Raw genomic sequence first — 24,949 nt, 5'->3', positions numbered from 1 at the left:
CTGGTTTCAGGGCAACTTCCTCTTTTATTACACTCTTATTCAGTATTCTATAAAACTCTTAAGCTAAACACATAACTCCATTTATTTTACCCAAATTCACAAAAGATATTTATAGAACTGTAAATGGCTTTAACACCTTCTCAAAATACAACACGTCAGAGGCCACTCTGACAGAATGGCTTGCATCCCAATTAACACTTAAGTACAAAGCAGGACAGAGCTATCCAGCTACTGAACAAAGGTTCCAGAAAGCTTGGATTGGCTTACTGTCACAGAGACATGGCTCAGGAATCCATTTTACAGAGACTTGGACAATTTTTACAGTAAGCCACAGACTGTTTAGTAGCTGTCATACCTTGTTCCTAGAGCCTCTTCTAAATCTGGAACAGTTTGAAGAAAAGTGAAAGGCAAAAGGATTTATCTCAGGTGGGGCAGACACTACAGGAAAATGGGAGGGATTGGCTGAATGCTCATGTTGCACCCAGCCTCTGCTTTTGTTTTCAATCTCTTAAGAAAATGGGGGAACATATCCGATGTCCACAGTGATCTTGGTATAAAGAGGATGCTTAGTCCTGGAAAGGAGCCTGAACTGTAATGTATTCATTCCATCAGCTTTCCATGTTTTTCTGGTGTTGTGTTGGGAAGGAGGCCTGAGGGAGGAAGAATACATACAGTTAGAAGAAAGAAGGTAATATTTGCAGCTGAAGCCACAGAAGAAAGTGTCTTCCAGAGGGCAGAAAAGCCCTGAGACAATTCTTCCCATGATACAGACTGAACAGATTAGAGTGAGTTTACACTGGGTATTCTAAACAAGGAGGACAATTTGGACTGGACCCTGATCAGAGATGGAGACCAGCAAGGTGGCAGCTAGAGTCTCCAAAAAGCAAGACGCTGTCAGCAGCTTAGAGAGAGCTGGGAGTGCAAGGCAGAAGTTTGCAGCCACGGTGTACATAGGCTGCTGTAGGTAGGTTTTTGACAGGGTTGTTATGGAAACCTGAGTTTTGAGATGATAAAGAGAAATCTGCACTGCCGCTATGAGAAGCCTCCACCACACTTGACCCAACACCCTCCTCCAGCTCTTCTATATAAAACAGTCTTTGATAAAGTCTCTCATAGCACCTTTCTCATGTCTTCAAACTAGAATATTGCTTTCCACTATTTTAATGGCACCTTGTAACTCCACACAGACTGAATAGGCAAGGTTTTAATATTGGGAACTTGTAACACAGTGCCTCTTCAAACTGAAATCTCCCTATTTTTAAGGCAAGCAGTATTTTTTTTTCTTTAAATTTTACTTCTTGTATAATTTCATGTTTGAATCTGATGTGTTAGCTTCCTAGCTGGCATGTGTCCTTCACAATAGGAAGAAAAGGCAGGAAACTAGGAGAAACCCTTCAAATGTGAAGACAGGAGCCGAATGATTCAGTTGAAACTGACTGGGGGCTGCTTTTAAATAGCCTTCCTAAAGCAGAAAAAGCAGCAGTGACATGAGGCATATGTAACCTTTGCTGGGGAAGATGACAGCAACAGCCAACCTGCCACAAGGCCCAGAGTGGCCCCCAGCCCCACCAGGTACCTCTTCCAAGGCTCTTGGCTCTCTGTCTCTTCATTGTAGTCCATCACTCGGTAGCGTCCAAGGTGAGGTGATGTCCGGACTATTTTCATTCCTGCCAAGTGAATCCTTTAAAACAACATACAAAACTGTTTGCTTGGGCATAGAGATGCCACTTACCAGGCTTATGGTCAGAGATGATTTTCAGTGCTAATGCAATAAAAACAGAGTGCAGAAGCAGCACAGGGCCACATGATCTTCTCTAGCAGGCTCTAGGCCAGGCTTGGGCTAGAAAGCTCCCAGCTGCAGTGCACTTTGACAGGGCACAAGGGGATTAGAGCAAGCAGGGAGTGAACTACAACATACAGAGCATTCAAGAGCAGTTCCCCTGAATCTGACAAATAAGCATTATTCCACCTCCTCCTAGGAGCAGAGCTTTTGCCACCTAGAGGTCCATCACCTAAACTTTAAGGGAAAAAAAAAATCTCAAACTTGCAGTTTCTGAAAGGAAGCTAGTTCAGAGTTTCAAAACCAGTTTAAGCCTCTCTGTTCTTTTGAGAAGTGCCATTCATTCAGATGGCCTGATTAGACTGGTTCATAAAAGATTAGGGATAAATACAGGCACCAGACAAACATATGTAAACTCGGCTGCAGTGCAGTTAGATAAGAGAAGAGGAACTGAAGGCTCAGAATTCCAAAACAGAGCTTCTAAGCCCAGCATTTTGGGTGACTTGCAAGCAACTCACAGCCCACTGCTGATAGCACCTATGTTACTTTGCCAATAAAAAGTACCTTCAATAGTGCTAGGGCTACCAAACCTCTGTTATCACAGGACAGCCCTTAGGCAGAGAAAATTCCTGTGAATGTAAGAATGAATGTTTGCTCAGTTGAGGTTATCTAACTGGCATGTTTGCAGCATTTGACTGCATTCCATCAGGATCTGATACAGCAGGAATGTTACAAAGCTGAAAGGCTACAGAACTGAAAATATTTGTTAGGCTAGAGCTATCAGATGATTGTAACACTTCACTGACAGTGTTACAGTTCCATTATTTCACATGGAGTTTTAGACAGTTTCTTGTTTTCTGAACATAAGCTTATGGCACATTTAATCATAAAGAGACAAAAAAGCAAGAACACCAAACTAGCTTTGCTGTTACAGTTTTTTGCATTGCAAATAAGACTAAAACTGAATTGTTAATACATTCATTTACTGTTAAGAAGAGTCTAAGAGACTTTCCTGTAGTTGAAAATGTTAACACAGGAGTGGCTACAATCAGAATAGTGTTTTCTTCTAATAAAATGTAGATCCTGATATTTGCTACAACTTGTGTTAGAGAGTACTGCAGTCTGGCAAATGTAAGTAGCAGCTGGCAGTTTTTTTCATTAACTCTGCTTTTAATAAGCAGTATCCCAGAAAAAAAATAATCTTTGCACAGAATTTTTTAAAACTGGACATTAAAATGTAAAAAAAAAAAAATTCATTAATTTTTTTGCTACATGGTAAGAAGTGCTTGAGCACCTCCTAAAATCCAGATCCCAGCTGGTCATTGAAGAACAGCCAGTTGGTTCCTAACTTCTGCAGGCTGAGACTTCAGAATGTGAGAAAATCATTAACAGCCATTGTCCACAGCCTCCATGTATCTCTGGGCCAAAACATTGCTAATCATTAGTGTAAGTTTTCTCTGAAAACATAGGCCCTAATTCACTTCCAGAAAGGGCTATTCTGGGAGCTATATAATTAACTTGCCTTCCAGGATTCTCTTCAAAGAAGTGCACTCCTATGCATAACTGGCATGATTCTACCCCGGGTACCAAAGACCAGATTAGATGCCTAAGCTATACTAAGAACAGCTGAATAGACCCAGCATTGTGGTACTTGATGTAAAGATCTATTTTCCTAGCATTCTATTCCTTTCATAAATGCTGACTCTCTAAACAACCATACAACCTTTTAGTTGGCTTTCTCTGAAAGGCAAAGGAGGAATTCTATATTAGAAAATCTGGCTTTCAATTCCCAGATGAATACTGCTTTGAAAAAAAACCCTGTAACTTGTCAAATTATACAGGACAAAAATAACAAAGGTTTCCATGGTCAGTTTAGTTTTATAAACTCCCCATGAGCCTGCCTCCGTGCTGGATCATAAAGGTGCACAGTGCAATTCCAAAGATGAATAAAGAAGCTGCAGCCATGATTCTGTACTTGAAGAATTCACATTAGGCAGAGCACCTGGAACTAAACTCATCTATAGAATGCTGCTGCCATGGCAACCAAAGTACAAGAAAAACCATCAACTCTTGCTGTCACTGACTCACACTGGTACACAGGCTCCTCCATCACACAGCACTGCAGACAAAAGATAGAATGCCTTGTGTTCCTTAATCCCAAGTATCAGTGATTAGGTAACATTTGGAGCAACCTAAATGCACTTAACTTAAATTCCCAACTGTCTGAGAATTAGTTAAGTACCTTCTTATTTGTCAAGCTTGCAGATTCCTTCCCTCCCTTGGGGCTGTCAACATCAGTGGAGGCACTTGTCAACTACAAGTGGTTATAACCCCTTGCACTGAAGGCACAAGGATGTGAAATAACATTCTGCTCCCCAGAAATGAGAATGCTTCGTTTTCCCAGCACACAGTGATTTGATTCATAGGTTCTGAGCATCTTCTGACATTAAGCATTCCCAATACCAACAGCATTTGGGGTTATAATGGTACTGCAAGCACATTAAGGAACAATGTCATTGGTTCCTTTCCTAGGGTGCTGCTATGCTTCACTTGCCAGTTTAGATCCATTTCAAGTCTGTCCTGGGCATTGGTACCTTGTAGCAATGTCATCATTTTCACCACCATCGCCCCAGTATGTGTTGGGAAACCCATTCATCTTCATGTAATGCTCTGGAGTCACAGCAGACACACCCCCAAAAAAGGACTTGTATGGCAGACTAAAAGAGAAAACAAACAGGCAAACACCACCCTCCAAAAAAACCCAACCAACAAAAACCAGAGTTCACTATTCAAGGCTAATGCCTCTCCCCCACAACTAACAGTGTGATCCAAGTCACACATACATTAATTGCATACTTGCAGGCACTCTTGTGACAATGCCAAACCCCAAAACAGTAAACACTGTAATTCCTATCATATTCCATACCCCTCATTGTTTCCCACTACCTTCTCCCAAAACTACCTAAGTAAAGCTGGTTTCAAAATTCATATTTTGGATCAGTTTAAAGTACCTGTATCCTACCACATTATATTCCACATGATCCAGTATTCCTCCTTATACTTTTTTTCTTGAAGGAAAGTCAAACAGAAACCTGCCAGTCATTTACCAAGCAGAACTAACTGTGGAACAGGGAACTACAGGCAAGGAAACATTCAAGAGTGCATGCCTGTGTCAAAAATATCCTTTTCTAGGAAGAAACTACTGCAAAATCAACACACAGAAAACCTCATAAAGGTTGTGTCTTTCACTGTTCCCACCCATACTTTCTAACAGGAAGTCAATCAACTGGAATATATCCACAGAAAGCAAACGGAGGCACTTACGTGTACTGAAACTTATCCACGGCACTGGCCATATGCTTGGGATAATATTCATCACAAATGTACAGGTTATAATCATTCTCAGGCACCAGGTCAATATCATGCAGCACAAGGCAGTCCCACTCTTCATCCTTCATGGCTTCCCGGACACCAACATTAAGCAGCTTTGCTCGGTTAAATGAACCGGTCCCTACCTGGAAAAGAAAACCTACGTTTCTTCACCAAAACAACAAAGATGCTGGTAGATAACTCAGTTAAAATTTGTTTTAGTCCAAAAGCCTTATTCAAATGAATGAATCAATACTGGCTGCAAATTCCATGCTCCCAGCTTTGAAAATGTCACCCATCCTCTTCACAACATTCTCAACAGTTGTCAGCTTTGCTGTGTCAGGGGCTATGCACCGTTGGCACCTGAAGGCGGACTTTCAAGAGATCCATAAGCCAGTCCTCAGGTGTACATTTGCACAGCAACACTTTTGCCCTATTGTTTACCAAAACTTACAAGTGAGAAAAAGATCTTGGTCAAACAAAAAAGCTTCTTTGCCCTCCCAATACTGGTTTTAATTGATGGATCCAAAACTTGCTCCCTTGCTACTGATCTTCTGCAACACCAGTCCATGTCAGGTACAAAAGGCTGCTTAACCTGCACAGGCTGCCCCACAGCAGGGCCAAGCCACATGTTTGTATTTGATACAGACCAAAAACACACAGCTTCACTTCAGCATTTAGTCTCCAGGTTTTGCTCAGTAGTCACACTGACAAGCTACAGACAAACCACATGCAAATCTCAAAAAGAGGAAAATACAAGTTACCACTGTTCAGGGTTACAAAATGGAAGTGCTACTGCAGGGTGTAACCAAACTCTGTATTCTACTTTCCTCTACATCATTTTCAGACAAACTCTTAATGAAGGGTCTTTTGCAGCAGCTGCCCAGTGCACAGCCACCCCTCAGGCTACAGCTGGGTGCTACATAAGGAAAAAAGAGGCAGCCCTGTGAGGCAGAATGTTTCTTTTTCTTCAAACCAGTGACTCAGCTGTGGTAGCTCCCTCCTGTTGAAGCAGCAGTCCCACCCATCCTGAAGTCTCCACTAACAGACCATCACTGACTCAATGGCAGCAGCAGAACACCTGGCAACAACAACCACCAAGGACTCCAAAAATACTCTGTCCCTCATAGGACTGCATCACTCCATTGTGAAACTCCCTGCGCTGGGGGTCGTACCACCTGAACCTGGCCCGAATATAATCTTGGTCTGAGGACTTGGGACACCACCACTGCTCGAGGGACCCAGGGGAGGACCAGACCTTCTACAGGACCACTGTAGCCATCACTTAATCAGACTGTGACCACCAACCTCACCAACAGGGGGACAGGCTATACTCTGACTTTGTCACTTCAAGACAGTGTTTTTGTATTAATGCATTTATTGTAATTTTTCTATTAAGTTGTAATTCTGACCTGAAATCTTTCTCAAGGTGATTTTGTGGGGGTTCACTTCTCCCCCTGGTTTACTTTCAAACCAGCACAACCACTTAGTGACAAATTAAAAAAAAAAAAAAAAAAACAGGAAAAAAAAACCCCACAACAGAACCAAATAATTGCAGAATTATGATCTTGTCAAGTGGTACGGTATTTCAATCATTAGCAGTCATGGAGGTGGGACAGCTACCTGACCTCCTCTCAGCCCATGCATAAAACAGTATTTCCACATCAGAAGAGTCACATTTCTTCTTCAGAAGCCATCCCTTAAGTGGTGTAGCCGAGCTTCCCAGCAGGCACATTTGACTTGGATTTACCTGCTGAATCAGGTAGATAGTGTAACTGAGCTGCTGGCGCTGCAGGAAGGGATGGATGTAGTAGAGAAGATGGCGAAGGTACTTCTCCTGGTTCCTGTAGGGCACAAGGATGGCGGATTTGTAGCGGGGAAAGCAGTGAGGTGGCTTGTAGTGGCCACCAGACTGAACAAAAGGATTTCTTTTCGTGATCATCCTTTCACTGGGGAGCACCCTGAAGGTGATGGTTAATGGACCAACTGTAAGGAAAGACAGAAAAAAGAATAAGTAACATCAGTGATGTTTCTCCACCTTTTTTCAAACCTACGAGATCAGCTCCATGTTTGCTCCTTCAGACAGCAGCCCCATCATGTGACATTCACATTCTGTGGACAGAGAGACATAAGAGAGAAGCACAGAGAGAAGAGGAGAAAACAATCTTTATCTCTGCTCCTTTGTTTTTCCCATGTGGAATGTGGTATGGAGATTGTTTACCTGAAGTGATTGCTTGATTGGATTCTGGTGAAGGTTGGTTGGGTTCAATGACCAATCAGATCCAGCTGTGTCTCAGACTCTCAGCAGAGTCACAAGTTTGTTAGGTAAGAACTAAGTATGTAGAATAGGATAGTATCTCTTTAAGTAGTATATTCATGTAATATAGTATAGTTTTAATAAAGTTATCCTTCAGCCTTCTGAGCCAGACATCATCATTTCTTCCCCATCAGGGTTCCGTTTTTTCACTATACCACCAGAGAAGAGTTAACAACATCCACAGCAAGTGGAGCAGGGAGAGGTGGCCAGCTCAGCAGCAGGAGGACGCACTACCTGCCAGGCATCCCGAGTCCTGGCACGGCCAGCAAGTCTCACTGGGCTTCTGCACAGCTGCTTCTCCCTGGGACTGGCTGCCTACTGCAGTTTTGTGTTGCTTAGATGAGATCCTTGAATAAATGGATTCACTGAAAGAAACAGTGTTGAAAATTATTCAAGATGAACAGACACATCTGCTTTTGCTACCCATTTGGAAAATTTCTCTAAGCCCCTTTCAGAAGAGATTCAAGGACAAAGATGTGCAAGTGGATATTCAGCAGGTCAGGGGACAAACAGTTTAAAGCCTGGGTGAACAGAAATGCTTTAGAAAATGTCAGTTCTACCTTTAAAAGCATTTCAAGTTCAATTTGATGTTATAATCACATGCCACAATGGCCGAATTTGCTATATTATTTCATTTTATACACTGTGATAATCAGGCAGTACTTCAAAATATTGAGAGAAGCAGATGACAGAACAATGAAAGAAAAAAGATGTTATATTTTCAGGAACAGGCACAGGATAGCAAAAGAAACTATATATGACTGTTCTTCTACTCAGCACTTTGTTTTTAAATACAAAATATACAGGATATCTTCAAGAGTTTCTGCCTAATTAAAAAAATCCTGCATTTCTACATTAATTCTTCCATTCTTCAGATGGAAAAATACTGACAAGTCATAAGTGAAAAAGAATCCATATAAAGTGTCAATACCCATTTTAACAAAAACCTTATTGTTACAATATAAATAAACAAATTCTACAATTATCTAAATGCCTGTCCTCCTGGATAGTGAGAAAAGCTTCCAGAAGTAGCAGAAGTCTTGCATATATACACAAATCAGTGTGTCTTAATGGTTTTCTACAACTGTGAACTTTTAAGAAAATAAAACACAGATGCAGAACAAGATTAACATGCAATGCTTAAATGAACTAGGGAAAAATTTTCACCCAAATCATAATTAGAAGCTGGCAATTTCAAACAACAGGTCTATTCAAAAATTCTTTGCAGGCCATGCTACCAAGGGCAAAATGTTTTTTTTGCACCAAAAGTCTGCAAGGCAAGTTTGTAGTTGGTGATGGGTTTTTTTTAAAATAGCTATAAACAAGATTTTCTTTTCAAACTGATAATTAACACTATGGCTGTCCTAAATCAGGTTTTCAGTATCTTGTGAGACTCCCTCTTAAACCACTGAAATAAATTATTCTCTCAAAAACCTTCTGATAATGAAGCATGAGAGAGAGCAAATATTTAGGCCTGGTGTATAGGAGCTTTCATTTGAGCAGGAGAAGGCACATGTGTGTTTTAAGACTAAATGAGTGAGTCCAGAATATGCTTCTTTCAGTCTATCCTATAGTCAATCTTTGCTACAATTCTAACAAAAACAAACAAAAAATTTGAGCCTACTCACATCCTGTTTAACCAACACAGAAGGAATCAACATCCCTCCACTAGTTTTGAGGGCTTGGGTTTTTGGGGTTTGGTTGGTTGGCTTTGGGTTGGTTGCAGGTTTTTTAGAGCAGTAACAAGGCTTAAGGACTAAATTTGCAATAAAATTCAAAGTGTCCATCCTGAACCAGGGAACATTTTACTACTATAAGGAAGTTAGTATAACTCATATTTCTGATGGGTAAACCTGTATTTGATAAGTGTCTCCTTTCCATCCCCAAGGAACACAAAAATGGCATTTCCTGAGGTCAGTCTGAAGAGCCACTGATCCCTTTTCTCATGCGGCCAGAAACATCTGATCTGAATCCTGCTGCATGGGTTTTGTTCGTTGGTTTCTGTTTGTTAGCTTGTTTTTAAAAAGAAAGACTGAGTTTTGCTTATCAGCAAGATTTTGCAATGGCTGACTCTTAAATATCACTTTTCAGTCCTTCTCCAACTATTTAAAATACAGGAGAATTTGAATTTTACTGCATTACCTGCAGCAGGAAAGCAGAGTACATCACCATATATTTGTACCTGAAACAGAAGAGTGCTTCTTCAGAGAATCATTGTGTGGGCTATGAACCTAGGTCACATTTACAGTGAACATTTCATGATGGTATTTCCTACCTCTGTGCATGCAGTTTCCCTTTCCACCTTTAAGAGTCCCATGTTTCAGTCCAACAATGTTATCAACCTGTAGTTTATGTTGCTGTTTAGATTCATGGACTTGCCGATTATCAGATCTTTCAACCTAAAGCACCATTAACCACTGATTTGATGACAACTGGAGCTTTCTAAAGAAGTATTATATTCAGGGGTTTCAACTATAGATCATTACTCTAAGGAAGAAATGAGAAAGGGAATTAATCCCTTTTATTCGCCCACAAAGGCAGGGTTTTGTTTTCTATAAAACAATTGGGTCTTTGTATTGCAGAGTAAGATTCTGCAGCAACAATCATTAAATTCCAGAAAAAATAAGATCTTAATTTGAACATAAGGGTATGAGTAAGAGAATGTGAATAGCTTCACTCCTGTCCTCTCCTTCCATACCCAAGCATACAATTCAGGAGTGTTAATATTTGCATTTTCCAGGTTTTTCAAGATATAGTGTTCTCCCATGCTGCCTGGCTCCACACCTCAAAAAAATCAGCTTAGAAACTCAATCTCGAATATGCCAAGGGAAGGAAAAAAAAAAAAAAAATCAGTGTGACTTACATCCCCAAAACCTCTGGCTGCCCTACACTCCTTGGCTACAAGCTACATTCTGGCTCTCACGTCTCCCTGCTGTCCAACTAACAAAAGGCTAATGCAATCTAATCCAATTAAATCCCAAATGTGAGCAGAGCACTTGCAGGCTGGACCAAAGAGGGATAAATAAAACTGCCAAAGCATAGCCTTGGAAAAGGAGGAAAAAAACATCTTACACATACTAGGAAGCACAGGATCCCTGTTGAGGCAGGGTACAGAATTAACACCCTGAAGTGTCCAAACAATTTTTCCATGGCCTGGTTCCAAAGATGTTTCTGTGCCTGTACCATCACACAGAGGGTGTTTAATGAATATGAAACTTCAGTGTATAGAGTTAGGTCTCACAATTCCCTCTCTGTGTTGTCAGCTAGTGCCAGTGACAGCACACTCCCTGCTTGCTTCACTTCCTAGGCAACATATTTGCCTGTCAGGGGACCTACTGACTTTGACCATATCCATCCCACCTTATGAAAGTAACTCCAGGACTTCTGAACTTCCTGCTACGCATTTAGAGTTTGCAGCTGTAATTACCAAGCCCAATCAGAATAATCAGAACTTACACAAGATGAACAAACAGGAACAGTAGCATGGGTGAATGCTGCACTCAGATACAGTGTGCAGCACCACACACTACATTAACAGAGTCATATTCATGTAATTCTACCAGGGCTTGGGGGAAAAAAAATCAGACCAACAACTTTCATTTAAGCATCAGTTTATAATGACAGAATATAAGGCTGCCTCAATGGCACCTGAAAATAAATCTCAGCATTCAGTACTGACATCTTTTTATTTCTCTTTCAATCCAAGAGGAGAAACTCTGGCAGCATTAGAAAATATAGCAGGAGCTACTTAATACAACAGATGGTCCTGCTCATGAAAAGGTTATGACAGATGGGAGTGAAAGGCAGTAACTACTATAAGAAGGGCTTGGAAAAAATCCTTCCATAGCATGAGCATATTATAAACAGCAGAGTTACAGACAGAACTTTCAGCTATTAAAGTCCTCGAGGGCCAAACAAACTTGTTCAGCACATGTCATCCATGAAGGAAGGTACCCCTTTAAACCAAACCAGAAATAATAAAGCCAAATCTTCTAGCACCAAACTTTTTCCTTGTGAAAAGAAAAGATGAACTGAAAAAAGACATCTTGCATGAAATGTGAGAAAGTCAGATTTTGAATTTAAAAGCTACTTAGTTATGTTTAATGAAGTAAAACCCTGGCATATAAACACTTCACTTTTTCTAAAAACAGAGGAGGAAGAAACAGGTAATGGATTATTTGTGTAGAAACTTTAACCTTTGAGGGAACTCGAGTAATTTATTCACAATATTAGTGAAGACACTGAATACCTGCAATGCTTTTCAAGTTGCTGGTTACAAAACATTCAGTGGACACCACTAGGTGTTTAAAAGTACCACTAGTCAGCAGAAGTCTAGTTCCTCTAAGGCAGAGATGATTAGCAGTTATATTTTAATTCTAACTTCACAGTCCTGGAAGAACCAAGTTGCTGCAGATTCACGAGACAGGAAATAGACAGATGAGCTGCAAGCTGATTAACATTCAAACAGTTATCAAAATGATCTACTACATATATAAATGGAAAAAGTGCTGCACTTCATAAAAGCCCTGATGCAGAAACCATTTAAGCCATTTGGCATCCTTCCAGGTACTTTAACACACTTTAGAGTGGGCACAGTGACTTATTACCAGCTCTGAACAGGAGGCTGAGTCCTCAAGAATTGATTTGAAATCTCATTTAATAGAGTTTATGAAATTAATATTAAAAGGCATTGCTCTCTGCAATATAATGCTTCCAAGAAACATCAGTCTCATGAGAGATGATGGCAACAACTATTCAAGACATTTATAAAGTATTTATATCTCAATTCATATGTGCTCATCACATACAAAACAAGGGACAACTCCCTCCGAATACAGCATGCTTCTCAGTTAAGAAAAAAGCAAAACACCCAGGAGAGGTTGGCATGCAGTGATAGAAGGAATAATTTACATCCCATATTTACAGGGAAATACCACTGAGTAAAAGTTAAGCTGAAGAAGAGACCTCATTTTTCTTAAGCTGAATTTGTATCAGTGCTCCAAATTACTTGTGTTTCACCTCAACAATGGTTCATATGCTCAACTCAGTATTTTCATACAGTAAAGCTTACACAGTTACTTTGCCTCATGGTTGGCTTTTTTTTCTCCCAGCCAGCTGTTTGTTTCTGTCTATGACTAACATCATGTTTCCATTTTAACTGCGAAGTACCGCCTGCAGGACGATCCCCTGCTCTCAGCACTCTCAGTAATGGGCAGAAGAAGAGTTCTTAAAAAGATTTCCCAGCTCTAAGAGCACAGATTAGTGTAATTTTACTCTGCATTTGCCACCTCCATATACGTCACTACTTTTACTTATCCGATGGTTTGCAGGCAAGCTGCAGAATTGTTTGGTTCTTTCTTTTTGATACTAAAGCTGTCTCCTTTGACTGTTTAGGAGAGAGGATTTTCATCAGTAGTGGAGACAAATTAAGTGCAGTCACGTTTCTGCTGTGATTTTTCAAATAAAACAATTCAGCCTGAAGCAAGGAGTTGTAGCTTTCCAGAACTGAATGGGCTGCAGTGCACTGAGGCCATGACACCCAGCACCTGTGCAAAAAGGCTCTGTGCTATCAGGATTTCAGGATTTAGTAGAGCCATTTCTGAGGGAAATGCTGAAACACACACCTAAAGCTATCTTACAATTTCATCATACATATTGTGTGTATTTAATTTAATTGCAAGCAATAGGGGAAGGAAGACAACATCTCAAAAGAAAAAACATCATTACAAAGACTGCAGTCTGAGCAGGGTCATCCAAAGGATCCCAGCAGAGTTCTGCAACCTAAGTAAGCAACTTGACACAAGAGCACTGGCTTCCCACAGAACCTCCACATGAACCAAGCTCAACCATTTGCTCCTAATGGACTCCCTGTGCAGTGATCAGCTTTCCTGGAACAGTAGTCCAAGGCTAGGTGTATACAACATTTAGACACAGAAACCTGTACAATATGGAAAAAGCTGACAAGAGTAACTTACTATACAGTACTCTAAGAAGGTGATGGCCCCAAACCAGATGTAAGTGCATGCTGATGGAACTTAATCCATTCATGGCTGGCTGAGTCAAAGGGATTCACTATTACCTGAGCAGCACCACCACTAGCAACACACCTGCTTTATAGGTTTGACTTTGTACTGACTTAAAATTTATCAAGTGTTTTAGTACTGCAACAGCTGGATGAACACTGCTCCTAAGATCAGCTCTGGTTTGGTCCTACTGTGAATACAAATTAACTTGTGACCAGACTTTTAAGTCTAACAGAGAAGTTTCTAAGCCTAAAAAATGTGTAACAATCATAGACTAGAAGATCACCATGAAGAGCAAGGTGCCATCCTCATACATCCTCCTTAAGCTGATTTCAAGTTGACTTAATCAATTTATATACAACTACAGGCTTGATATAAGGCTAAGACAAAGAACTCAGAAGTTATAGTCAAAGTCAGAGGTCAATATTATCAGTTTCTGAATTGTTGGGTCATTTTACACAGGACTGCCAAAAAACTTCATACTAACTTCATACATTACCATGCTGTTTTCACTCTTGCTCTACAATCTTGACATCTGTGTAACCAAACTCTCAATATTGGAAATTTGTAGGCCAGTAAAATACTTTTCCTCACGCGAGCAATAAAAACAACACGAGTTATTAACATGAGAAAACTTGTCAATGTAAGTACATGAGCGCACCTGTTTCCAAGTTTGAGGAGGACACAACTTACATTTATGACACGTTCAGGGTTATGAAAGAGGTTCTTTCAAACCACCTCTCCAGGTGTTTGAAGGTTCATACCTACCCAGGACTGGGGACAGCGCTGAGCAGTAGGGCATCGTGTCCTCATTGGGAGCCCGGGTGAACAAGCTGAGGTTTGTGTACACATCGTGCGGCTTCGAGTAATCCACCACCTGAGGCGACTCTAAAAACCCGCGGAACACATGCGAAGGTCCGCCTCGGTAGAGGATCAGGATAAATATTGCTTGGAAGACAAACACAAACAGCAGGAAACAGTGATTTTCCATACGGGAGAGGAACATAGTTTTTAGCCCATGTTCCAGGATCAGGGCGGTGAGGAGCTGAACTGCCTTCCACGGGCCGCCGTTCCACACTCAGGGCTACATCGCTGTGTAGACCTTCTCCTCCTACCCCTCCTTCTCCTCCAACTTTCTGAGGCGGCAGCGTGCTCCCCTAGCTGGGCTTCATCAGGACGCCGAGAGCCAAACCTCCCCTTCCCGGTGCGAGCTGTGCCAGGCGGGCCGGAGGAAGGAACGAGCTGCCCGAAGCCACGCCGCTCGGAGCCCCGGGGCAGCGGCACGGGCTCGCTGTGGCACAGGCGCAGCACCCGTCCTCCCCCGCCCGCCTTTAGGCGAGACTACAAATCCCAGAATGCAGGGCGGGGTAGGGCGGGCCCCGGTCGAGCCGTGCTGCCGCGCGGCATGCTGGGAGATGTAGTCATCACCCCCCCCCCGCCCAGCGGCCGCCGCAGTGGGCGAGGAGAAGGATGGAGTGGCTGCTGAACTGCAACCCGTGTCGTCTCCACTTTAAATTGGTTATTAAACTGGTCAGGGAGAGATGAATGGAAATTTAGACATTGCAATGGACTGCCCAGGGAGGTGGTGGAGTCTCTGTCGGTGTGTAAGGAAAGACTGGGCGTAGCACTCAGTGCCATGGGCTATTTGCCACGGTGGTGTTCGGTCATAGGTCGGACTCGATGATCTCAGAGGTCTTTTCTAAAGTGATTCATTAGGCGATTCTGTGGAACAGATACACCTCAGCCAGTGCCTAAAGGGACCACATCAGCCTGGCCACTGTGAGAGAGGCCTCCTGCCCCAGCCATGCTGCCCTGAAAAATTTCAGCTTTTATGCCCCTCTCTTCTCTGGCTGATTTTGTAAAGAGATGCGGCTTAGATTGTGCTGTCAGTCACTTGTCTGCTCTCATGTGCCTGCTTTTGCTTAAATGCAGGTGAGGAAAAAACATTTTACAGATATTAAATTCCTACACAGCTACAAAGAAGAGTTGGTGTTGGCCGCATTTGTGCTGGGGAGAGGGTTTAAAAGAAATCTGTGAGGGGGAGCAGGCTCCTTGAGCTTAGCATCCCGCTCCAAGGTGGAGCCACTGGCCAGGCAGCCAGCCCAGACCAGGCACAGCACTGAGCACGGGACAGGCTGACCAGAGACTGCCAGTCTCTTTCCCTGGAGACATTCAAAAGCTGTCAGGATACAGTCCTGAGGAACGTGCTCTAGGGGACCCTGCTGGAGTGGGAGGGTTGCGTCAGAACTCATCCCTGTACAGGCCACCACTTGTTGACACTGGTGCTTGGCACTAAGTGACGGTGGATGGGAACTGACATTGCCAGCTTGTTATCTTACTGTAAAACTTTCATACCTTCTCTCTGTGAGTTCTCATGGGTATCTCCTTGCAACACTTCTTTTCTCTTTCTTCCGCACAGCTGACTGACTTCTACCTGTCCCTGTCGCAACCACCTGACCCTTTCTGTCCCTAGGAGCACATACTAATCCTTACTGTCCCTAGCACAACTGCCTGACCCTTGCTCCTCACAGCAGCACAGCCAACAAACTCCAACTCTCCCCTCAAGCAGCTAACCCACTCTTTTATAACACCCATCCTTATTGGACACAGCTGTGCCCTGTTAAGGGCAGGGCTGTTCCTACTCTTTGGTAATTAGTACAGCTGCAACTCCTAAGGGGCGTGAGATTGCCTTCAGCACTATTGAAACAGAGATTTTTGGAGTTAAGTTAACAAAATGATTTAAGCATTTATATTTTAGCTTGTAGAGTTACGTATTGAATTTTAACCTTTTACTTAAGAAACCTCTGCCTGGTACAAAGGGCATAGGAAAATGCAAATTTCTGAAGCCTCTTGCATAAAGAACAATACCAGAGGAGGCAAAGCACCCAGATAAAGAAGCTCCTCTGTCTCCAAGCCTATCAAGACTGACAGACGTACTCAGATAAGCACCAAAGGACCGAAAGTGCACGCGCAGAGAGGAAAAGTTCAAGTTTAATCATGAGGAAGACCACAATCTTCAGCCTCAGGACCACCGAGAGACCCCCGTACGACCACCACAGCAAACCACGCGTGCCCAGAAGGGCGTGGACTTACTTAGCATGAGAGGCGAGGACAGGCGGGGCCAGGGGTTGGATATGCATGAAAAAGTTGTGCAATGTATGGCATATGGAACATCTTTGGGAATAAAGGTGTGGGTCAGACTGAGGCTCGGGGCACAAGTTTTGGAGAGCTATCTCACTTGTGCCGGGCGCTGACATACATACCCACTTCATAACTACCCCAGGTTGTGGAGTCTATCTATTTATTCTGCGTATCATTTCACTATCTCTATTCTCTCACAATCCATCCTTCCACAGGGTTGGACCAGATGATCGCCAGTGGTCTCTTCCAGTCTTACCTGTTCTGTGATTCATGAAGCATGCACTGCTGTTTGGCTTCCAAATGGGATGGCATGGCAAGAAGATGGGGGGAGACAGTGATATCACTTTCATGGGGAGTTGGGAGTACTCTTGCTTCAGAGTTGGACTGAGATGTATGGGACACATCTATGAGAAACTTGATCTCAGTCATTCTCCTGTGCAGAACAACCCATTATTCAATTAAAGAGGATTGCTTAAGGCCTAGATGTAAATTGTCATCATTTCACATTTAATTTTAACTTAATTGGGTTTTTAAATAAAAATTTAGAGAACATTTCTTTTCCCCAGGCAAAGTCTTGTTGTACTGAAATCCATGCAATGCTGCTGCCACGAAGGTTGCTTTTTTTGTACACCACAATGAGCCTCTACTGTTTACATTCTCCTTGTGCCATTCCCTCTGCAATCACAGCAAACCCACCCTGCTTGCCTTCCCCTCCATAAAACAAAGCAACACTCCCTGTTCTGCTGATAGCTCCAGCAAGTACAATGCCAAGGACAGGAAAGAATTAATCTCTGCATCAGCTGTGAAACAAAGAAAGGAATCAAGATTTTCATGGTATGACCTGGGGCTGCAGACAGCAATTGTTTCAGGGCCAGTAGTGCTTTATGTTTCTCTTGCAATCCTCCTTGGGTCAATGTAGGAAGAATTTGGACAAAGCATGTCTGCCTCCCTCTGTCTTGGAGAAGGGAGCAGCTGGACCATTAGAGCTGCCCCACATCAGTGAGTGCTAACTTCCTTGCAGTCAGGGCTTAGTTGTAAAAATTGCCACCCTGTGCCAGTTCTTGGGCAGAAGAAGCAGATCAGATGGAAACAGCCTAGCCTAATCTGTATTTTCACCTGTGTGTATGTTTGTTTTCCAGACTGGAAAACTAAATAGAGCTAGGCAGATCAGCTGTCTGCAGAGAAGCCAGCCAGCATGTGTTTTTGTGCAGCCTCGGAGAGCTGAATCTCCAGGTGTGTCTCCCTCAGGAACCTTCCAAACCTACTGCAGCTCCTCTCCTTCCCCGTCAACCATCAGCACTGAAATGAGTGGATCATAAACCCAATCATGGGCCTTTTCCTCACCAGAAAGCAAGTAAGCAAGCCAGGAAGAGCAAAGTACAGGTCAGAACTTCATGGTGCCAGCAGGTCTGAGCCTTTTCAAGGTCACAGTGCTCCCATTTTAAACAGAGCTGTGGAAACTAGGGTGTGTTCTGAATTAAAAATGAACTGTATTGCTTAAATGCAAAAAAAAAAAAAATAATGCAACTGTCTCCACTGAAGTGTGGAAGGGAGGTGGGGGGGAATTTTAGCAACCTTTGCACAGAGATTTATTGAGGGCAGTAATGGAGGAAAACAATGTGAGACTGGATCTGTAAGAACCAGGCACCAGGCTGGCTTCACAGTCAAAGGTCTGCCTTTCTCATTTTCACCTGCTCCCTGGGAAATTAAATTGAATGCATACCAAAAAAAAAAAAACAACCAAAAAAACCCCAACCAAACAACCAACCAAACAAAAAACAACAACAACAACAACAACAAAAAACACAAAAAACCCCACCAAAACAAACAAACAAACAAAACCAACAACCCAAACCAAACAAACAAACAAAAAACCCAAACAAACCAAAAAACCAACAAAAAACCCCAAACAAAAACCACCCAAACCAAACCAAACACCATCTTCAACAGAGCTTGAAATTAAGTTTGTGTGAGAGCCTCTGGATTTTCTCAAGGGAGGGGGCTTTCCCTCCCTCCAAGTTCGGTTTCACCTCCAATCAGGCCTGAACATGATGAGAGACTGAGTGCCTCACTCTGTTTAATAAGATTCATCCTTGCTTGCTCATTTTCTCTCCCTTTCTCCTCCCTGCCCTGTCTCCTGGGGGCTGCACTAGATCCCTACTGAAAGTACAGCAAAGTGGCTTTGGGAAGCTTTGCCTTGAAAATGCAGGGCCCGAGGAGGGGAGGAACAGCTGGTGTAACAGTGGTTTATAGCAGGCTGGGTGCTCATACAGTGCTGATCAATGTGCTTTATCCAGTGCTCTCTCAGTCCCCAGGGTTTCCATTAAGGCAAGAGGAAGGTAGCATTAGTCCTTCTACAGGTGGATGCCTTCAGCCAAGCAGAGCTGTCTCTCATTTTTGGAGAGTGAGGTGGTTTTAAAACATGACACTGTGTTTTATAGTGAGGTGCATGTTTCAAGTACTTTGGCCACGCCAGTTCTTTCTCAGCCTTTTGCAGGATTTTGGCTTGTAAACTTCACATTGTTCTTCTAGCAACACCTTTGTGAATGTGATTTTTTTATTACATAGGTATAAATTTGGCTTGTTCTCTAGTATGCTACATTTTCAGCAAGGCTTCCTCAGAAGTTTTAAAACTGCTTCCATGTTTCTGAGAGGTGAATGCCCTGCTGTTAAAAAACCTGAATAGCTGATGTCATGTACCTTGGACCAGGGATAGAATGAATTAGTGAGAGCTTTAGAATCCATTTCTGGATATCCAAACTTCTCCCAGGCTTGTGGAAGAGCCAACAGCTCTTCCACAATGTCACACAGACATTTCACTAATACAGCTTGTGGCACCCTTCCCCTTGAGATGGAGAACTGACTGCCTACTCACTTCTGAGTCCTGGTCAGCGCCTTTACAGAGCAATCTCAGTAGGGATGGGCACCATGCCCAAAATGACCGCCAGAGATGCCATGAGACTATGGAGTTTAGACTATATTCTCCTGTCTCCTATTTCCTTTATCTCTATAATGTAGGCAGCGGTCTCAGGGGCCTGAAATGTTTTTGCTTGACTTTCACTTGTAACATTTAGGTCAGAGGAAGAGTGAAATGAGTAGCCTTGAAATGAGAACACTTAAAATAGATACATTTCCCATTATAGATCCACTGTGTTTTCCTGGAAAAGGAGTAAGGACTTAGGCTGCAGACAAGACAATGCAATATCATACTATTCACATCATATTTAATAATGCTCTAGTACCATTCAATATAAATAAATAACCATTAAAAAGTACTTTCTTGACATTCTCTTTTGTTCATCAATAGTATTTTCTGCAACAGGAAAGGTTAGTAATATTCATTGGTTGGTGAGTTGGATGAATCTCAGAGAACATGAATATCAGGTACTAATATGCGAGTAAAAATGAGGTGCTGGGATGCCTTCTCTTGTTTAAACACTTCAGGCTTGATCTGTGGCTTCCCTCCTTACTGCACTCACTTCCCCTGAAGCCTGTAACTCTGATAGCTGCTTCTGTCCTGGGCTCTCCCACCCTGCTCTGTGGGCAAACAGCCATCTTAACTTGTGGTGCCTGTTACTCACCCACCCTCATCTGATACGCCTTGGCCAGCAGCAGTCCTTGCTGTCCTCAGGCTGCTCTACAGGGAAAAGAGTATTTGTGCTGAACAGGTCCATCTGTCTGCTAGCCTAGAATGTCAGCTGTCCAGAAAAGGTCTCAGTTCTGCGCAATGTAGTGACTGACAGAACTTTTTGATTCATTGAAGGTCTGCTCTATGGGGTCAGGCTGGGGCAAGAATGGAGATGGTGCAATAGGGCTGGTCTTGAGAGCCGACTCTGACCAAGACTGAACTGACAGTGTAGTACATACAGAAAGAGTAATTTTACTTTGTTGTAAGGATGTAGAGAGAGCAACTAAAAATATGTGTGTGGTGGGATCTGTTGCAATGGGAATAGATCCTTGCTACAAACACTCACTGTCAGTGCCTAAACCCTATGTAGGACCTGTGTGAGGTTAAAGGCCAGAGAATTAATCACCACATCTCCTCCTGTTCATACGGGCAGAAACTTTGCCCATCTCAGAGGAGAAAATGGAGGATCATAAAGCAGCTCTTTTATTCTCTTGCTCTTACTCATTCACTGAAACTACAAAGAAAGGGACTTAATCTTGGGTTAATGCAGGGTAGAAGCACTGGAGCCCACCTGCCTGGTGGCAGGATGGGCTGGCAAAGCCCACTGGAATGCAAGCCCTGCTACCTTCTGCAGAGGGCAGGACAAAAAGCTCTGACAAATGCAGAGTGAAAAGCATTCTGTGGATGCTGGACTTCCTTCATCCTATCTAGTGCCAGTAAGCTCTGTAAGGACCTCTCTATGGTCCAGAGAATACATTGCTTTCTCACCCCATTCAGTATTTTCTTCATGCTGAGACAGCTGGCAGGGTGGCCTTGTACTGCTGGTTGTTCATCCAGACAGGCCCTGGCCTTAGTCTCACTAAATGCAGTCTCCATTTCTCTAGTTGTTGCCTATTCTTTGATTTCTCCTGTCTCTCCCTCTGAAAGGAGGCATCTCATCCCCTGTGCCTCTCCTACTTTGGTCCCCTCCTATAGCAGGATGTGTGGCTGCTCCTTCTCCACTGAGGGAATATGGACCAACTCCCTCTCTCAGATACCCTTCAAAGAGCCCCCTTCATGGAGGCTTCCTGAGAGCCCATGGGGACTGTCTGCTGAGTGAGGCAGTCCTTTGCTCATGTTTTTACCTCAGTGTGATTGCTTGGGAGCCAGAAACTTAGTGCAACCCACATTTGTTGCATAAAATAACTGTAATTTCCTTCACTGTACTGCCCCCCCTTGCTGTGTTTCTGATTATTTTGCCAGTTTAAGATACCATTGTAAAGAAACCCCAGGGAGTGCAGAACATATGACATTCATCGGTGAACACCAAGCTCTACTATTCTGAGGCAAGGAGGAAAATATTCTTTCTTCATGAATATGTCATGTGACCTAAGCTAAAAACCAAAACTAAACAATATGGAATAGGCAGAGAAGAATTCTAGTATAAATAAATCAACAAATAAATAAGTTTCCTGCTAGCCCTGAAATCCTTGGGCAGGGGATGACTCAGTTGCTTATAACTTTCTCCCAGCTGTGAAATCCTTGATGTGTTTTGAATGCCTTAAGCCTTGTTTCTCATAGCCTGAGTGAAGAAGGTTTTTAAGATCTGCTCAGAGGGGTTTCTGGGTCATTCAAGGAATCTTCCTGGAAAAGTCACAGCGACACCACTCCCCACGCACACATATGGTACCAACACTTGTGCTTTTAATCCAGTGCATCCTTCTTTCGGTCCTCATTTGCACCTCCTGTTTTGTAGGCTGCCTCCCACCTGGCTGTCTTCCTGTTTTATTGAGGGAGAGGGAAACCCTTCCACATAACACTGACTCCTCTCTCTTCACAGCACCACACACTCCTTTCAAAGTTCAGCTGGAAAACCTTGCCACATTTGGTATTTCTGTTGTCATGTATGTGCTCAAGATAGGTTTTCTGATGATGTCTCCACATTCCTTGATGTTCTCACAGCAGATGAGTGCAGGCTGAGGGTTCTTCTTCTCTGAGCACTTCTCGCCCACCTCCCTCTCAGAGAGTTGTCTTCCTCTCTGGAGGTCTAGGAAGCAAGCCCATGCACATGATTTGAGGCTCCTGAAGCAGCTGATGGTGCTGCAGCAGGCTTCCAGGCCTTGAACACGTTCAAGTCCACCCATCTTTGCCCCTGCTTTCTGCTCTCTGCAGCAAGACATGGAGGCATGGCCTCTGAGGTACAGTACCTGCACGTCTCCCAAAGCAGGAGAGGAACTTCATCCAGAGGGGTCTGTGCCTGGGGATCTCAGATGGTGTTTTCCAAAACAACCTTAAGCAGGGACAGTTCAAGATCTGAGCTGAGGGATAGGCACCACATCCCTTCTGAACTCCCAAACCCCAAATGAGGTTTGTCAGCACAGCTTCCTCTCCAACACTGAAGGCTGATCTGTGTACATATTGGAGTGCATCCCTCAGAGGGAGAGACTCTCATGCCAGTTTTGCTTTAAAGCTGTTTTGAAAGCACACCAGCCTCAGGCCAACAAGTCCATGTTTGTGCTTTAGTTTAGCTCCTGTCCTTGAATTACTGCAGTACGCAGTTGCTGTACTGAAGCTCAGGTTTTGCAAGATGCCAGGAGAGACCTTTGGAGGCACCTGCACCCATCCTGCATTTCAGCCTCTGTGCTGGCACAGCGGAGAACGAAGATCACATCTAGTAAGTTTTAACAAATGGTTAAAAGTACAAATGGTTAAAAGAGGGCCCAGAGGGGAAGGGAAGCACTCCTCTCCTAGGTGAGGAGGATCTCAGGGCATCACCTGAGCTCTGTCCCTCCTTATTACCACCACTTTGGGCAATGGGGGCTGTTTGGAGTGGTGACATTTGGGGGTGTTTATCATCCTCCAGCAGTGGAGCAGAGCGCTGGGCAGGACAGGCAGGGTGCACAGTTGCTATGGTTGCTGATGAACTTCAGGAACAATCACAGCCCTCTGTCAAAACAAACACAAGGTGAGGTAAGAAGGTGTAAATACAACATGGCTATCCCCCCTGGCTCAGGCAAACACCTTGCAGGCATCAGTGAACAAGTTCCTCAACCACATTGTGCATGGCTTTGGGCTGGGATATGGCTGAAGAGCTGCTTGTTCTATCTGCCCTAGAGTCTTAGCTGGGAGATTTTATTTACGAATTAGAGAAAGTTTCTGACAGGTTTTTTTTTTGTCTTAAAATGACTTAAAGTCATTACTTTAACTTCTTTGATAATTTTTTGAAAGAAAGAGTAGGAGGATGAGATCTGAGGATCTCTATTCAGTCTGTCTGGAAGCTGTGAAATGCAGATGAACCTTCTCTGTTTCCAAATTTCACAATAGCAGGAGTCCTATGCTAACCTAAGCACACTCTTATCTTTGGATGCCTGTAAATAAAAATTAGCAATAAGAATATGTAGTTTTTATAACACCAGTCTTCCATGATAGTTTTCAGGACTTTAAGAAAGAAAAATATGAAGTGAAATTAATCTCCGTCTCCTCAGAAGGCAAAGCCTGTGTTTTAAAGGTGTTTCAATACAGTTGGCAGGGATGTATGCTGTGATAGCTTTGGGCTGCTCTGAGGCAAGCAGCCATGCAAGTAGTCCAATTAGAGATTAGGGGAGTACCAAATCCCACACCAAGCAATGTCTGCCTGACTCATATCTGCAGGATTTAAAGGGAAGGAGGGCTCTGGGAGGTCTTGGACTTAACTGGCTTGATCTGATCCTCAAGGAGGACTAATTGCCAGGAGGGAAAGGTGGAAACATTCTTCCTATTGTGTCTAAGAACAGAAGATCCTCAGGGGAGCAATTTTGCCTCTTTTTTTTTCTCAGCACTGGCTTATCTAGATCACGTCTATCAATGTTCTGAAGCTCAGCAGCCTTGATAGTATGAAATTCCAATACACTGAAGCCTTCAGCAGATATCTCAATTTAAAATTTTAAGAGATGCAATCTAATGATTTTGCTTGATTGCCATTGATTGTCAAGCAATTTACCTTGCATATGTCTCCTGGAGTAGATGCCACCAGCTTCCTTGACTTGTCAGAGCAGCTGCCCCACATGACAGACAGTGGACAGATTGTGGTCAAACTGACTGCTAATGCAAGTGCAAAGATCCTTAAAAATCTGCAAGGCTGATCCAGCCAATAATCTGGTTGAAACCATTGGAGAGAATGGCTTGGATTAAGGTGCAAGTCCTGCTGGTGAGTCAGTGGCAGTGTCTTGATCTTTTAGGCTGGTTGCTTTCCTTTCCCACAACAAATCACTCATGGGAAGCCATTCTCACGAGACTCCATAGCTAGTTCATTACATTTCTTATGGAGGATGGCTGAGTGTTTGGCCAGGGAGAGAGGTAAGGACAAAAGAGCTCATCCATAAATGGCACATTTGTGAAAACATTATGTCTGCACTGTGCATCTCCAATGGAGCAGTCAGCCCCTCCTCCAGCAAATAGGCAAGGAGGATCTAATCTATCTGAGGTTTTATAGGCCTGCTCATCCTGTGCAAAGTAAGTGATTCCTCCAGAGCAGTTAAGTGGACTGTGAGTCCTTATGAGCTGAGTTTGGGCCATCATAGCTTTAGGCAACTGCAGACTCAGCATGCGTGAGTGTGCAAAATGAGCCTGTTGTTGCTAGTGGATCTCACAAATGCACTGGTGAAAAGAGGAGCTGCTACCTAAGCAGAGGTATCTCGCATAATTTCTGGATTTCTAGGACATCTGTAATATTA

The 24,949-nt window shown here is 43.2% G+C and overlaps 2 protein-coding genes across 4 annotated transcripts in view; both read right to left on the bottom strand.

Annotated features, from left to right (window-relative positions):
• Positions 1-64: 64 nt before the first annotated feature.
• LOC128783855 (beta-1,4-galactosyltransferase 3-like) lies at positions 65-14,774 on the bottom strand. 2 transcript variants are annotated; one of them, XM_053934997.1, is made up of 6 exons: positions 14,258-14,773; positions 6,900-7,135; positions 5,105-5,295; positions 4,375-4,497; positions 1,577-1,681; positions 65-650 (listed from the first exon to the last, which is right to left on the bottom strand). In XM_053934997.1, the coding sequence occupies exons 1-6, from the start codon at positions 14,493-14,495 to the stop codon at positions 509-511; spliced, it is 1,035 nt and encodes a 344-aa protein (XP_053790972.1). In that variant the 5' UTR covers positions 14,496-14,773; the 3' UTR covers positions 65-508. The 2 variants fall into 2 exon arrangements, with proteins under 2 accessions (XP_053790972.1, XP_053790973.1); XM_053934998.1 differs by lacking the exon at positions 4,375-4,497 and having other exon boundaries at positions 14,258-14,774.
• A 5,063-nt stretch (positions 14,775-19,837) lies between these two features.
• The window catches only part of LOC128784337 (galactosylgalactosylxylosylprotein 3-beta-glucuronosyltransferase 1-like), a 28,083-nt gene continuing 22,971 nt past the window's right edge, over positions 19,838-24,949 (bottom strand). For both annotated transcript variants that reach the window (XM_053935842.1, XM_053935841.1), the window contains exon 6: positions 19,838-23,183. The gene's annotated coding sequence lies outside the window, so the exon portion shown is untranslated. The remainder of the gene's footprint in view (positions 23,184-24,949) is intronic.

The sequence above is a fragment of the Vidua chalybeata genome, chromosome 2 (assembly GCF_026979565.1).
Source record: "Vidua chalybeata isolate OUT-0048 chromosome 2, bVidCha1 merged haplotype, whole genome shotgun sequence".
Lineage (NCBI taxonomy): Eukaryota > Metazoa > Chordata > Aves > Passeriformes > Viduidae > Vidua > Vidua chalybeata.
Note: the sequence above shows the minus strand (reverse complement) of the source record. Positions and strands in the feature narration are given on the sequence as shown.